The 12,897-nt window shown below is 42.0% G+C and overlaps 1 protein-coding gene across 1 annotated transcript; it reads left to right on the top strand.

Moving 5' to 3' along the window:
- Positions 1-7,310: 7,310 nt before the first annotated feature.
- Positions 7,311-7,812, top strand: LOC130880372 (60S ribosomal protein L32). Its single transcript, XM_057779367.1, has one exon. The coding sequence runs from the start codon at positions 7,356-7,358 to the stop codon at positions 7,761-7,763; it is 408 nt and encodes a 135-aa protein (XP_057635350.1). The 5' UTR covers positions 7,311-7,355; the 3' UTR covers positions 7,764-7,812.
- Positions 7,813-12,897: the final 5,085 nt, after the last annotated feature.

Genomic DNA, 12,897 nt, shown 5'->3' with positions numbered 1-12,897 from the left:
GCTCTAAAACTACAGCGAAACCCTGTCTTGAAAAACGAAAAAAAAATTCAGGACAAAATGATCAGTCATCTGAGGGTCAGCCATGAGTAAGCCTATGTTCACCAAGTGTAAATGCCATTTGTCACTGAATTCAGCTGAAGCCTTAGCAGGTTTTGATGCAGCATTAGCACCCGCTCTCCCAAGACTTAGTATGTGGTTCTTTAGGGCTGAATTTAGGAAGCAGGAAAAAGAGCAGCAAGTGTTCTAAACAGGGCCTAAGCTTTGCCCTCTGACTCTAACCCAGGAAGTGTTGCTAAACAGCTGCTTTGGAAGCAGGTGGTTAAGACACCACCCACCACCCACAAGCGGCTTACATCTGCCTCCATAAATATGGCTGGCACACTAGAAACAATTAGATGTAGAATCTGGGACTCTTGTTTAATAATTGTGGTGGTTTAGGAATCACTGTACATTCATTCTGAAAGTCCTCGTTTCCTGTTCTAAAAGTAGCAAGTACAGTCAGTTGATAGCGTGAAGATTGAAGTCATGCCTCTGGAGGCGGGTATGTGCTGCCCTCATCCCCAGCTATCTGGAGACTCTGTCAGATACTCATTGCCACCCTAAATTCAAGGAGTTCTTAACCCTGAGTCATGGGCCTCTGGCTCAGTATGCAGTTTAGAGACGATATCCTTTCCCTAAAGTTTTGTCTTCAGAGAGATCAGGTTTAAAGATATCCAACAGCGCTTTGTGCATCCGGCTGACTTGCTAACCTTCCTCTGGTAGGATGTGCTCCTTTCCCGTTTTAATAGCCTAACAGGAGTCCCATGTATCCCACACCCAGTTTCTCCTCTTAATCATTTTACATCGTATGTTACTTTTCTCACAATGAGCCAAGTGGCACGTTATTGGAAGTCTTTAGTCAGATTTTATGTGTACATGTTCACATGTTCGTGTGCGTCTGTGTGGAGGCCAGAGGCTTACGCCAGGTGTCTTCTTCAACTGTTCTGTTCATTTCCTATAGCTCATTGACTAGACCAGCTAGCTAGCAGCTCCAAGAATTCTGTCCTACCCTCTAGTGCTGGGATTATAGGCTTGCTTTGTCGTGTCCAGCTTGCCTGCCTGCCTGCCTGCCTGCCTGCCTGCCTGCCTGCCTACCTTTCTTCCTTCCATTCTTTCATATATATATAAATTCATATGTGGTGAGGGGGGCACATGTGTGTGCATGCATGTGTAGACCAGAAGTTGACATCAACTGTCTTGCTCAATCACTGTACACTTTACTGAAGAAGGGTTTCTACAGGAACATGTGCTCGCCAATTCAGTTAGCTAACCACCGTGAACCAAGGATCCTGTATGCCTCCAAAAGTGCTGGGACTGTCGTCAGGCTACCATCAGTGATGCTGCGGATCCAGAGTCACACAACAAGCCCTTTATCCACTCAGCCATCTCCCCAGCTCCCCCCTCCTCTTTCTCCCCTTTATTAGCATTTGTGCTGAGGGACTAAACTCAGCTCTGCATGCTTGCACAGCAAGTATTTCACTGATTAAGCCATTTCCCCAGCCCAAGATTTTCTTAGTTTTTCCTTCTTGTAATTCCGATCACAAACGTCTCCCCAAGGTCCTGTTAAAGTCTTGATTCCTTGCTGCTGATGCTACCAAGAGGTGATGGGACCCTTATGAGATGGGACCTATGGAAGGAAGTTAAGGTCATTGTGTGCCCTTGAAGGGGACGCTGGGACCCCTGGCCTCTTCCTCTCTCTGTTTCCCAGCTGCAACAGACGTTGAGAAGTTGTAGTCCCTAGTATATCTGTCTCTCCTCCAGTTTCCTACCCGGCAGATCACATTGAGATTTTCTCTTAGGCAATTCTGAATTGCAGCAAAGTCTCAGTGGTGACTTTGCAGTTTGGTGCAAGTGTTTGAATACGTTTCTTATGGGCAGGGCTTTTGTCTTACTTATTCTTTCTAGGTATAAACCTAGAACAACATGGACTCTTGGAACTTAGAGTAAATCAAAAGGCAGTCCTGGAATGGCCAAGGACTACTAAACAGGCCTGTGCCAATTTAAAAGAAAGAGTATTCTGATCATAGTAAGGGTGAGGGTAAGCAGGATAACACTGGGCTACGGGGCCTTAAGAGTCACAAGTGAATGCAAGTGTCGTCAGATAGCCCGCCCTATCTCAGGGCTTGTGATGTAATGCAAGTGACTTTACAAAGAAAGAATGCACTGAGGGGGCTGGAGAGATGGCTCAGAGGTTAAGAGCACTGACTGTTCAATTCCCAGCGCCCACATGGTGGCTCACAGCCATCTGTAATGAGATCTGGTGCCCTCTTCTGACCTGCAGGCATACAGACAGACAGAACACTGTATACATAATAAATAAATAAATAAATCTTAAAAAAAAAAAAAAGAATGCCCTGAGAACAGTAGGTTAGTGAGGAGACCATAGTCCAGAGACTCTGCAGTGATGGCAGCATTAAGTGGAGGTCTGTTTGGTATCCATCAGTGCAGATGCAAACACTGGGAAAGGCTAGAATTGATAATAGATGACTAATCCTGTTGTTTACAAAAGTGAATTACCGATTCTAAGGTGCTGGCTAAATAAATAGAAAAACAGGCTATTATACAATTGGTATTCCATAGATATACCTGTGAGAACAAAACCATAAATCTTGATTATTAAAAAAATACATAAGCAAACTACTCATTAATTTTTTTTTTTTTAAAGTTTGAGAGCTGGTAGTCTAACAAAAATAGCAAAACATGAGTTCAAAAGTGACAAATCAACACAACTCAGGTAAACGCAACCATTACGGGAAAGACAATTTCAGAGGAGAAGACAAAGTGGCTAAGAGCACTCACAGCGCAAGCATAAGGACCTGGCTGGAATCCCCAGGGCTCTCTTAGTAGCCAGTACCTGTAACAAGCACTGGAGAGTGGAGACCAGCAGATCCTCAGAGCTCCCTGGGTAGCCAACCTGGCAGAACAGGTGAGCTTCAGTTCAGTGAGAGACCCTGTCTCAAGGGAATTTGCAGAAAAGAATAAGAGACAGCACCCAACATCTTCCTCTGACTTCAGCATAAACATGCTCACGCATGCACATACAAGCACATGTCATACATAACACAACATTTTTAAAAATTACCATTTACAAAGTGGAATCATAACTCAGTGTTGTATGGTAGATATAAAAAATTTGGAAACACTGAACATAAAAAATTAAATTTAAGAATTACCATTAAAAACTCAGAGGAAAAACAAAGATCAAAACTTTAATAGCAAGCAGCATAGTGGTTCAGTCTTATAATCTGAGCACTTGAAAGCTGAGGCAGGAGGATTGGCACTAGTGAAATGCCAGCCTGGTGCACATAGTGAGATCCTGGCTCTCAAGCAAAAAAAACAATCTTACTAACAGACACACATTCTAGTGTCAAAAGTTGTACCTGCAATAAGAATGAACAGTTAGGAGCAGCTGGGAGAAAATAATTTAGCAACATTGAGCAAAAAAAAAAAAAAAAAAAAAAATTATAAAAGAGAACAAACATCAGTTGCAGGAATCAATTGTTTAAACATAAGGTAAGCTCTTCGCATATCGCTTTGGTAATCTGACAGTTTACACAGAAGTTCTGAGAAGGAAGGTGGCACAAACCTGGCACAAAACAAAGACACTGAGTGACACCTGGAGACAGCCTGTAACCATGCCATCAGCGAAGCTCTCGGGCTCCCCAAGTCTTCGGTAACTGAAATTTCTTTATTGGCCTGGATAGGTGCTAAAGGTTAGAAACGCAGTGACTTGCTCCTTGGCCCATTCCCAGCCACTGCAGTCCTTCTCAAGGAGAACAGAACTATGGTTTTCAACTGCCAAAACTCTTGACTGTATCCAGTGAAACCAACCCATTGCCAATTCCCACTGCAACGCAGTGAACTAATAATTGATCTTCATGTTTCCTTAGTCAAACCAATGTGAACTCTCAAAAACATGAAAAGCACCTGATTGTGCCTTAGTATACAAAGAAAAACTGCAGTCAAGTCCAAGGAATAGAATTAATGTGGAAACACACCCAGGGAATCGCAGCTAAACATCGGGTGCTGTAAACACAGGTCTGTACTCTCAGGATGCTGAGGCAGGAGAGTTTGAGGCCAGCCTGGGCTCTGTAGAGGACACACACCCCTCCCCCCAGATACACACACACACACACACACACACACACACACAAACACCAAATAAAATCCAACAGGCAGAACAGACTGGCACCAATAATAATATAATAAATGAGTATGGCCTGGCTGTAGCTCAGTGGTCGAGCACTGTCCTGGTGTGTTCAGTATCCTGGGTTCAAACACTGGCACTGGAAAAAAAAAAGACTTCAATTTTTAGTGCTGCTGTGAGGGCCAGCTCAGCAGCTCAGGAATTGAGGAGGAGCCACTGAGTCGATGAACTAGTCACTCAATTTGACTTTTCAAGCTGAGGAAGTAAAGCTTAACCCTCTGGGGCCAGCAAAGAAGGGACACACACACACACACACACACACACACATGTTTAGGGTTTTCTATCACCTCTCTTTATTCTTTATTTCTTTTCTTACCTCTATCCAGATGTAGAGGTATCCCTTTTGTGTCTGTATTTTTCCCTTACAGTTAACATACCCCTATCAGAATCTTTTTTTCTTTTTTTTTTTTTCTTTTTTTTTTTTTTTTTTTTTTTTTTGGTTTTTCGAGACAGGGTTTCTCTGTGGTTTTGGAGCCTGTCCTGGAACTAGCTCTTGTAGACCAGGCTGGTCTCGAACTCACAGAGATCCGCCTGCCTCTGCCTCCCAAGTGGTGGGATTAAAGGCGTGCGCCACCGCCGCCCAGCTCCCCTATCAGAATCTTTCAAGCAGTATAAATCTATGATATGGCTACACAATATTTTAAGTGAATGATTAGTGAATACAAGTGGAAAAAAAAGCATGTTTCCAATTTTCCTTATATGATTAAAATTTTTATGTATTACAGATGAAAAACAAATTATTCCCAAGAACCCACATACATTCACCTCCAAGCAACTTGCTATAGATTAACAGAGCGTAAGCAAGCAAGGTATTTTTCTCAGTCAATTCTTTTACTGGCAGGCTACATTTTGCAGTTACAAAGTAAGGATCAATCACTTTATTATTTATCTCAGAAAGTAATCTTATAAAAAATCTTGAATCACAAATCTAAACATTTATATATGAAAAACAATCAGCTCTAAACCCTCAGGGAGCATACCCACTCATCAACAGGTTTTTATATCAGGAAGCTGAGGGCAGAAATGGGCACAAAGAATTCATCATCACCTTCGATCACCAACCCATCCTAGCAAAAAAAACAAACAAAAAAAGTATGTCAGCCAACAATAGCCGGGCTGTCATTGTTTTTGCTCCCTGACCTCAATGCGTCCCTCACTCAACTGTTAAGTGTGCCTTTCTAAACCTTAAATTGTTCCCCAAGATTTTCTACCTCAAAGCCACTTACAAAAACATCTTAACATAACCTTAAGTCATTATTTACAGCTTTGTTTCAGCTATGATGCACACTGAAACCTGTAACCATGTCTCCCAACATTTAGATAAAAGAGCTTGAGCTAGCCTAGTTTCTGGGGTTCAGTTTTCCTTAATCATTAACCCAAGCCACAGTCTATACTGCTCCTCAAAAGAAACTCCTAAGTCCTAGCTGTGTGACACTTCCTTGGTTAGGATTCAGGCATTATGCTGGCCCCTATCACTTGGCAAGATGCACTCAGGCAACATCCTGGCCAGCCCATCCCCACTCCCTTCCTGTGGTTCTGAAGAGGCAAGCAGATCTCTCTCTCTCTCTCTCTCTCTCTCTCTCTCTCTCTCTCTCTCTCTCTCTCTCTCTCTCTCTCTCTCTCTCCTTCCCTCTATCTCAATAAAACTCCTCACTTAAGCTCTGTCTGCATGGCATATTTATCTGTCCCTCACCCACTGTGAGTTCTCACCTGCTGCCAAGGTCCCTCGCGCACGCAGAAATCATTGCAATTGGTCCTACTTTCTATCCTCTGCAGCCCTTGCTTTATCAGGAGCAAGGGCAACACTTTAAACAATGCAGCTTAAGAGGAAATCATCTTCATAATAATCCACAGGTAAAAAAAAAATGCCCAATAGAAACGTGTTATTTCCATGAGATAATTACACTACATTAAAGGCAGTGAGAACTCTCCCACATACATCCATTCACACCATGCCAGATACCAGAGAAAAATGACAATGACAAACATGCAAAGGCACAGCAGTAGCAAAAGACATTCTGGAGCCAAAGCCCTCGGGCCCTTGCCTATCTGAGATTCACCCATCAGTGCCTTATATTCTAGTGGACCAAACTCCTGAATTCAAGTACAACCCGCTGCTCCTCTGACATAGTCACTGGCACTTCAGTTCAAACAAAACAATCTAAACTGAAATTAAGAATAGCTGGAATAGTCACTATAGAGAAATTTCTACACATCATGAACTCTGTAATAAAATTATAACAGTGTTCAGAAGAAAATTAATATCCAACTAAACATGTTAGAAGAAGGAAAAAGAAAAAAGAAAGAAAATGAAGGTGGAAATTAATGAATTACAAAAGAAAAACCCACAAAGTACAAATATGATGTTTATATAAACATAGAGTGCAGTTAAATGAACAGAAAATACTTTAAAATTGGAATGAGGGAATAAAATTACCACTATTTGCAGACAGAAATGTATAGATAGAAATTTCAATAGAATCACTAAAACAAAAAGGGGAACATAGTAGGCCATAAGTTAAATCAGCATGGTATATAATTAGTGTTTTTCATATGTTCAAACAAAGACCAGTTAGACTTATTGCAAGATAAACTTAGTTAAATGGTCTCCAAAAGATGATGAATGGCCTAGCAGTAAATATAAGAAAGACTGTATGTAAGATCAGAGATTGTTATGAGGAGTGTCTTCTCTACATAGCAGGGAGTTGTACCCATGAACTCTTAGCAGTCAATATTTTGGTACCTGTTCTATTGCCATGAAGTGAAGAGACACCATGAGCACAGCAACTAATTTTTAAACATTTATTTATTTATTTATTTATTTATTTATTTATTTATTTATTTATTATGAATACAGGGTTCTGCCTGAATGCATGTTTGCATGCCAAAAGAGGGCACCAGATCTCACTACAGATGGTTGTGAGCCGCCAAGTTGTGAGCTGCCATGCAGTTGCTAGGAATTGAACTCAGGACCTTTGGAAGAGTAGCCAGTGCTCTTAACCTCTGAGCTACTTCTCCAGCCTCAAGCACAGCAACTCTTATAAAAGAAAGCATTTAGCTTCTTCCTCGGCGCTACCTGCGAGGTGGCTGCCATCTCCTTTACGGCATCATGGCTGCCCTCCGGCCTCTGGTGAAGCCCAAGATCGTCAAAAAGAGGACCAAGAAGTTCATCCGGCACCAGTCAGACCGATATGTCAAGATTAAGCGAAACTGGCGGAAACCCAGAGGTATTGACAACAGGGTGCGGAGAAGATTCAAGGGCCAGATCCTGATGCCCAACATTGGTTATGGGAGCAACAAGAAAACCAAGCACATGCTGCCTAGCGGCTTCCGAAAGTTTCTGGTCCACAACGTCAAGGAGCTGGAGGTGCTGCTGATGTGCAACAAGTCTTACTGTGCTGAGATTGCTCACAATGTTTCCTCCAAGAACCGAAAAGCCATCGTGGAAAGAGCAGCACAGCTGGCCATCAGAGTCACCAATCCCAACGCCAGGCTGCGCAGCGAAGAGAATGAGTAGATGGCTTGCGTGCACGTTTTATTTGTGTTTAAATAAAACCACAAAAACTGCCGACTTGGGAAAAAAAAAAAAAAAGAAAGAAAGCATTTAACTGGAGCTTGCTTACAGTATCGGAGGTTAGTCCATTATCATCATTGCAGACAGACATGCTGGAGAAGGAGCTGAGAGTTCTACATTTGGATACACAGGCAGTGGGAAGAGAGAGAGTATGGGCTCAGCAGAGACTCCTGCAACACACTTCCTCCAACAAGGCACACCTCCTAATCCTTCCAAATAGTGCCAGCCCCTGGTGACAAAGTAATCAAATCTATGAGCCTATGGGGGCCAGTCTTATTGAAACCACTACAATCACCAAAATAAGACCTGCCCAGTGACATCAGGTCAGATAACCTGTTGTTCATGGTGGAAAAACAGCTGTCCCAAACAGCTATTTCATAGAAAAATCAGTATATGATTGATAAGCTCTTCCAAAGAGGTTCAGTTACACTTAGAATTAGGAAATAAGAAACCCAAAAGTGAGATTTTTTGACTTATGTTTACAAGTATGAAATCAATTGGTTACAAACCCATTTTTTGGGAAGTAAAAATACATGTTTACTAAAGTTATTCATAGAATTTATTCTGACAACCTTTCTAAATATGTTTTGGTTCAGGGCTGGAGAGATGGCTCAGTGGTTAAGAGCACTGGTTGCTCTTCCAGAGGTCCTAAGTTCAATTCCCAGCAACTATATGGTGGCTCACAACCACCTGTAATAAGATCTAGTGCCCTTCTCTGGCCTGCAGGCAGAACATTGTATACATAATAAGTAAATAAATCTTAACATATACACACACACACACACACACACACATATATATATATATGTTTTGGTTCTATTTTAAATTCATGAGAAGTTGTGATAATCCATCATGAAATAAAAAAGAATATGAACTATATATTTGATATTCAGGTCATGTAAGAGACATGTGATCCTGTGAGCACTGGTGTAAGGATGCCTCACTTCATCCTTTGATAGATCTCAGGCGTCAGACAAATCTCTGTGTAACACAGAAATACTTTATAATTTTAATGACACTTTAATAGTAAGGTAAATCCCTTACTAACGAATCTCAGTCATTTGAAATATTTCACTCTTATCAATAATAGTGACATAAACAATCTACCCTGTCTTGTTTCATAACTGTATTGATCTGTAAACAGTTCATTACGTTTAGAATTCTCATACAAATTTAGAAAGGTTACTTTCTTTTTAAGATTACAAAGTAATTATTCCATGGTTTTTCTTAGGTCAAAATTTAATTTTTTGAGATGTGAATGGAACTTAATTTTTTGCAGGTGGTTACCCAGTTGACCCAACCCAATTTTTATTATGATCTGTATTTTCCTTCACTACTTTAAGATGCCATGTCTATCATATATATAATAAATCCCACATCTATTTGTTTTGAAATTCTGTGTTATGTCCCACTGTGTCAACCCCTTAGCCAGTATCATCATTCATTGACCGTAGGTGTACAGTAATATAAGCTGATGTTTTCAATATTCTGCTTTTAGAATTTTCTGGGTTATTCTTACTTATTTACATGATCACTGAGATTTTGTAAGGTTTATACATGAATTTTAGGATACTTGATGGGGTGGTTTGAAAGAAAGTAAATGGCCTCCAAAGGGAGAGGCACTACTAGGAGGTGTGGCCTTGTTGGAGGAAGAGTGTCACTTTAGGGGTGGGTTTTGAGGTCTTTTTTGCTCGGAACTTTCTCAGTGTGACAGTCAGTCAACTTCCTGTTGCCTGTAAGATGTAGGTCTCTCAGCTAGTCCTCGAGCACTGTATCTGCCTCCATACTGCCATGTTCCCCACCACCACCTCCTGATGAGAATGGACCGAACATCTGGAACGGTAAGCAAGCCCCTTCCAATTAAACGTTTTCCTTCAAAGAGTTGCTGTGGTTATGGGTCTCTTCACAGCAATAAAACCCTTAAGACACTTGATGTGTTTTTTAGCACTTATTACTATTGTTGAGAATTTAATATGTGAACACTGTCTCTACATAGTTTCCACTCTCCAACTCCTCTAGTGTTTTCCCCATTCCCTCTCTACTCCACGATCCCCCCCATGTGTGTGCGCGCGCATGTGTGTGTAAAAACAACATGCTGAGTCTATTTAGTGTTACTGTATATGTATTTAGGGGAGAGAGAAGATTAATTCTTCTTCTTTCCACAGCTATTCGTTATCTCTAGCTCTTTGTCTAAGGGTAGGGGCTTGTGAGATTTCCTCGTTCCATACTGGAATGTCAGCTCAGGATTCTTTCGTCTTAGCTAGCCATCTCATCACAGTAGGACTGAGGTTACATTTGCTTGCACTATATAACTAGCTTCTAGGAAGGATCTGGGCATTGAATCTGAGCTCCTTATGCTTGCGTGGCACTCACCTGTACTCAGCACCTCCAGCCATTTTCTGATGTATTTTAGCTACCTTTTGTATATATTAAAGAATGGTTATTTTTAGGACACATTTTGTTTTCAAGACTTTTTCCTTAAATACATGAGTATTTGCTTATATTTAAACATTTAAATGAAATAACATTATTTAGAACAAAAAGTAAGCTACTGTTTATACATATTATATAATATACATATACACACTTATATGAAAAAATATATATTTTACTTTTAGAGAAAGAACTTCTCACGTCAAGAAGTGAACCAGTTTCATTCTTCTCCAAAGAAGGTTCTAGATGGAAGCTTCAACAGGTATTTGTGCAGATTTTGGTTTTTTGGTTTGAAGAAACTCAGGCGTCTTTGTATTAAAAGATTTATTACTGGAAGGTTTACAGCTCTTTTTATGTTTACAGTTTATTTACTATGTCTCTGTATGTCTGTGAGTATGTCTACACTCTGTGGTGGTTTGAATAGGAATGGCCCCCACAGGCTCATTGATTTGAATGCTGGGTCATCAGGGAGTGGCATTACCTGAGAGGGATTAGAAGGTGTGGCCTTGCTGGAACAGGTGTGCTCCTTGTCGGAGGAAGTATGTCACAGTGGATGGGCTTTGGGGTTTCAAAAGCTCATGCCAAGTCCAGAGTCGATCTCTTCCTGCTGCTTGTGGATCGGGAGGTAGAAGTCTCAGCTATGTCTTGCGGCACAATGTCTGCCTGGGTGCTGCCATGTTTCTCCACACCATGATAATGAGCTAAACCTCTGACACTCTAAGCAAACTCCAACTGAATACTCTACTTTGTAAGAGTTGCTGGGGTCAGCCGGGCGACGGTGGTGCACGCCTTTAATCCCAGCACTCGGGAGGCAGAGGCAGGCGGATCTCTGTGAGTTCGAGACCAGCCTGGTCTACAGAGCTAGTTCCAGGACAGGCTCCAAAGCCACAGAGAAACCCTGTCTCGAAAAACCAAAAAAAAAAAAAAAAAAAAAAGAGTTGCTGGGGTCATAATGTCCACAGCAATAGAATACTAAGGCACACCATGATGTGTAGGTGTATTTACACTCCATAAGAAGGCATCAGATCCCCTGGAACTGGCCTTGGTGGTTGTGAGCTGCACATTGTGGGTGCTGGAACTGGGGTTCTGGTTATTGGCAAGGGCAGCGAGTGCTCTTAAACACTGAGCCAATCTCTCCAGCCCCAGCTGTGTCTGGAAAGTAGCTCTTTAGTCTCTGTTCTGTTTGCATGACTCTGATGACTGTGTGAATTGCCAGTCATGGTCCTCCCTATTACTGACTCTTCATGTTTGTGCTTTCTCTCCTCTCTTCTCTTCTCTTCTCTTCTCTTCTCTTCTCTTCTCTTCTCTTCTCTTCTCTTCTCTTCTCTTCTCTTCTCTTCTCTTCTCTTCTCCTCTCCTCTCCTCTCCTCTCCTCTCCTCTTCTCTTCTCTTATCCTCTCCTCCCCTCCCCTCCCCTCCCCTCCTCTCCTCTCCCCCCTCCCCTCCCCCTCCCCTCCCCCTTCTCTCCCCCCTTCCCTTCCCCTCCCTTTCCCCCTCCCCTCCCCTCCCCTCCTCTCTGTCTCTCTATCTCTTTCTCTCTCCTTTCTCTCCCTTTCATCAAGGGCTTTACACGTGCTAATCAAGTGTTCTACCACTGAGCTACTTGCCCAGCCATTTTATTTATTTAAAAACAGTGTCTCACTGTGTAGCCCAGCCTAGGCTCATGTAATCTCCCTGCCTCAGTCCCAGATGCTGATATTACAGGTGTGCACCACCACACTTGGCTTGAGTGTAGCGTACAAACAACAGAATACACACCTTCAGTAAGCGTTGGCAGATAGAAACCTGTGTGATGACCACGACAAGCAAGACTTTGTCCTAAAAGGTCCTCTCTGTCCCTTCCCACTCAGTTGTCCCTGTGACCAAGCCCACAGTCTGGCACCCATCAGGAACATCACCCTGAGGTGAGGACCTGCTGATGTATAATCAACTTAGTTTTCCTAGATACGGGGAGTCAAACCAACCCAAGACTTTCTCAGAGTCCCTGATAAAAGGACAAAGGGAACTTTACTTCTATGTCCTCTCCAGGAGTGGACTTGGCAAGGCTGATCTAGGGCTGGAGCCAGTGCCTCAAGAAAGTCAAGGTTGTGGCTTTTGGAGACCTGACTCTTCCTCCTGGGCTGTGGTTATCAGTCCTTAGTCAGTTGTATCTGAGATAGCCTGTGTTCTCTTTGCCAGCATTGTCTGACTTAACTCTCTGTTGTCCTTGGTTGTTTTCCCCCTGTAAATAGTATATATGATGCTGTACTTCTAAATAAAATTGCTCAGCTTAAGTCAGTCAGCTTCTTTGAGATCCCTGGGTACCAACTGTTGCTTTTATCTTCTTTATTTCTCATCCTTGGTTCTCCCATACAACATCTTGCTGTTCAGGACCCCTTTTCCTACTGGTTCGGGACACTTAGGGTTTCAAACAAATGAATCTGTACCGTATGTTCAGATTGGGGATGACTTCTTTCATTTGCCATCCTATTTGAGATTCATTATTTTTTTAAGTTTTAATCAATTTTTTTGTTATTATTGTGTGTGACATGTATGGGGTCTGACATTACTAGGCTTGCAAGGAAAGATCTTTGTATGCTAAGCCACCTTGTCAACCCGGTTTGCTTTTATTTCTGCATGGTATTTTGTTTGTTCTTTGAAACAA

Source organism: Chionomys nivalis, chromosome 8 (genome assembly GCF_950005125.1).
Source record: "Chionomys nivalis chromosome 8, mChiNiv1.1, whole genome shotgun sequence".
Classification (NCBI taxonomy): domain Eukaryota; kingdom Metazoa; phylum Chordata; class Mammalia; order Rodentia; family Cricetidae; genus Chionomys; species Chionomys nivalis.
This window is presented reverse-complemented; position numbering and strand designations above follow the sequence as displayed.

Coding starts and splice junctions, on each gene's coding strand:
- LOC130880372 (XM_057779367.1), top strand. CDS start 7,356: ATGGCTGCCCTCCGGCCTCTGGTGAAGCCCAAGATCGTCAAAAAGAGG.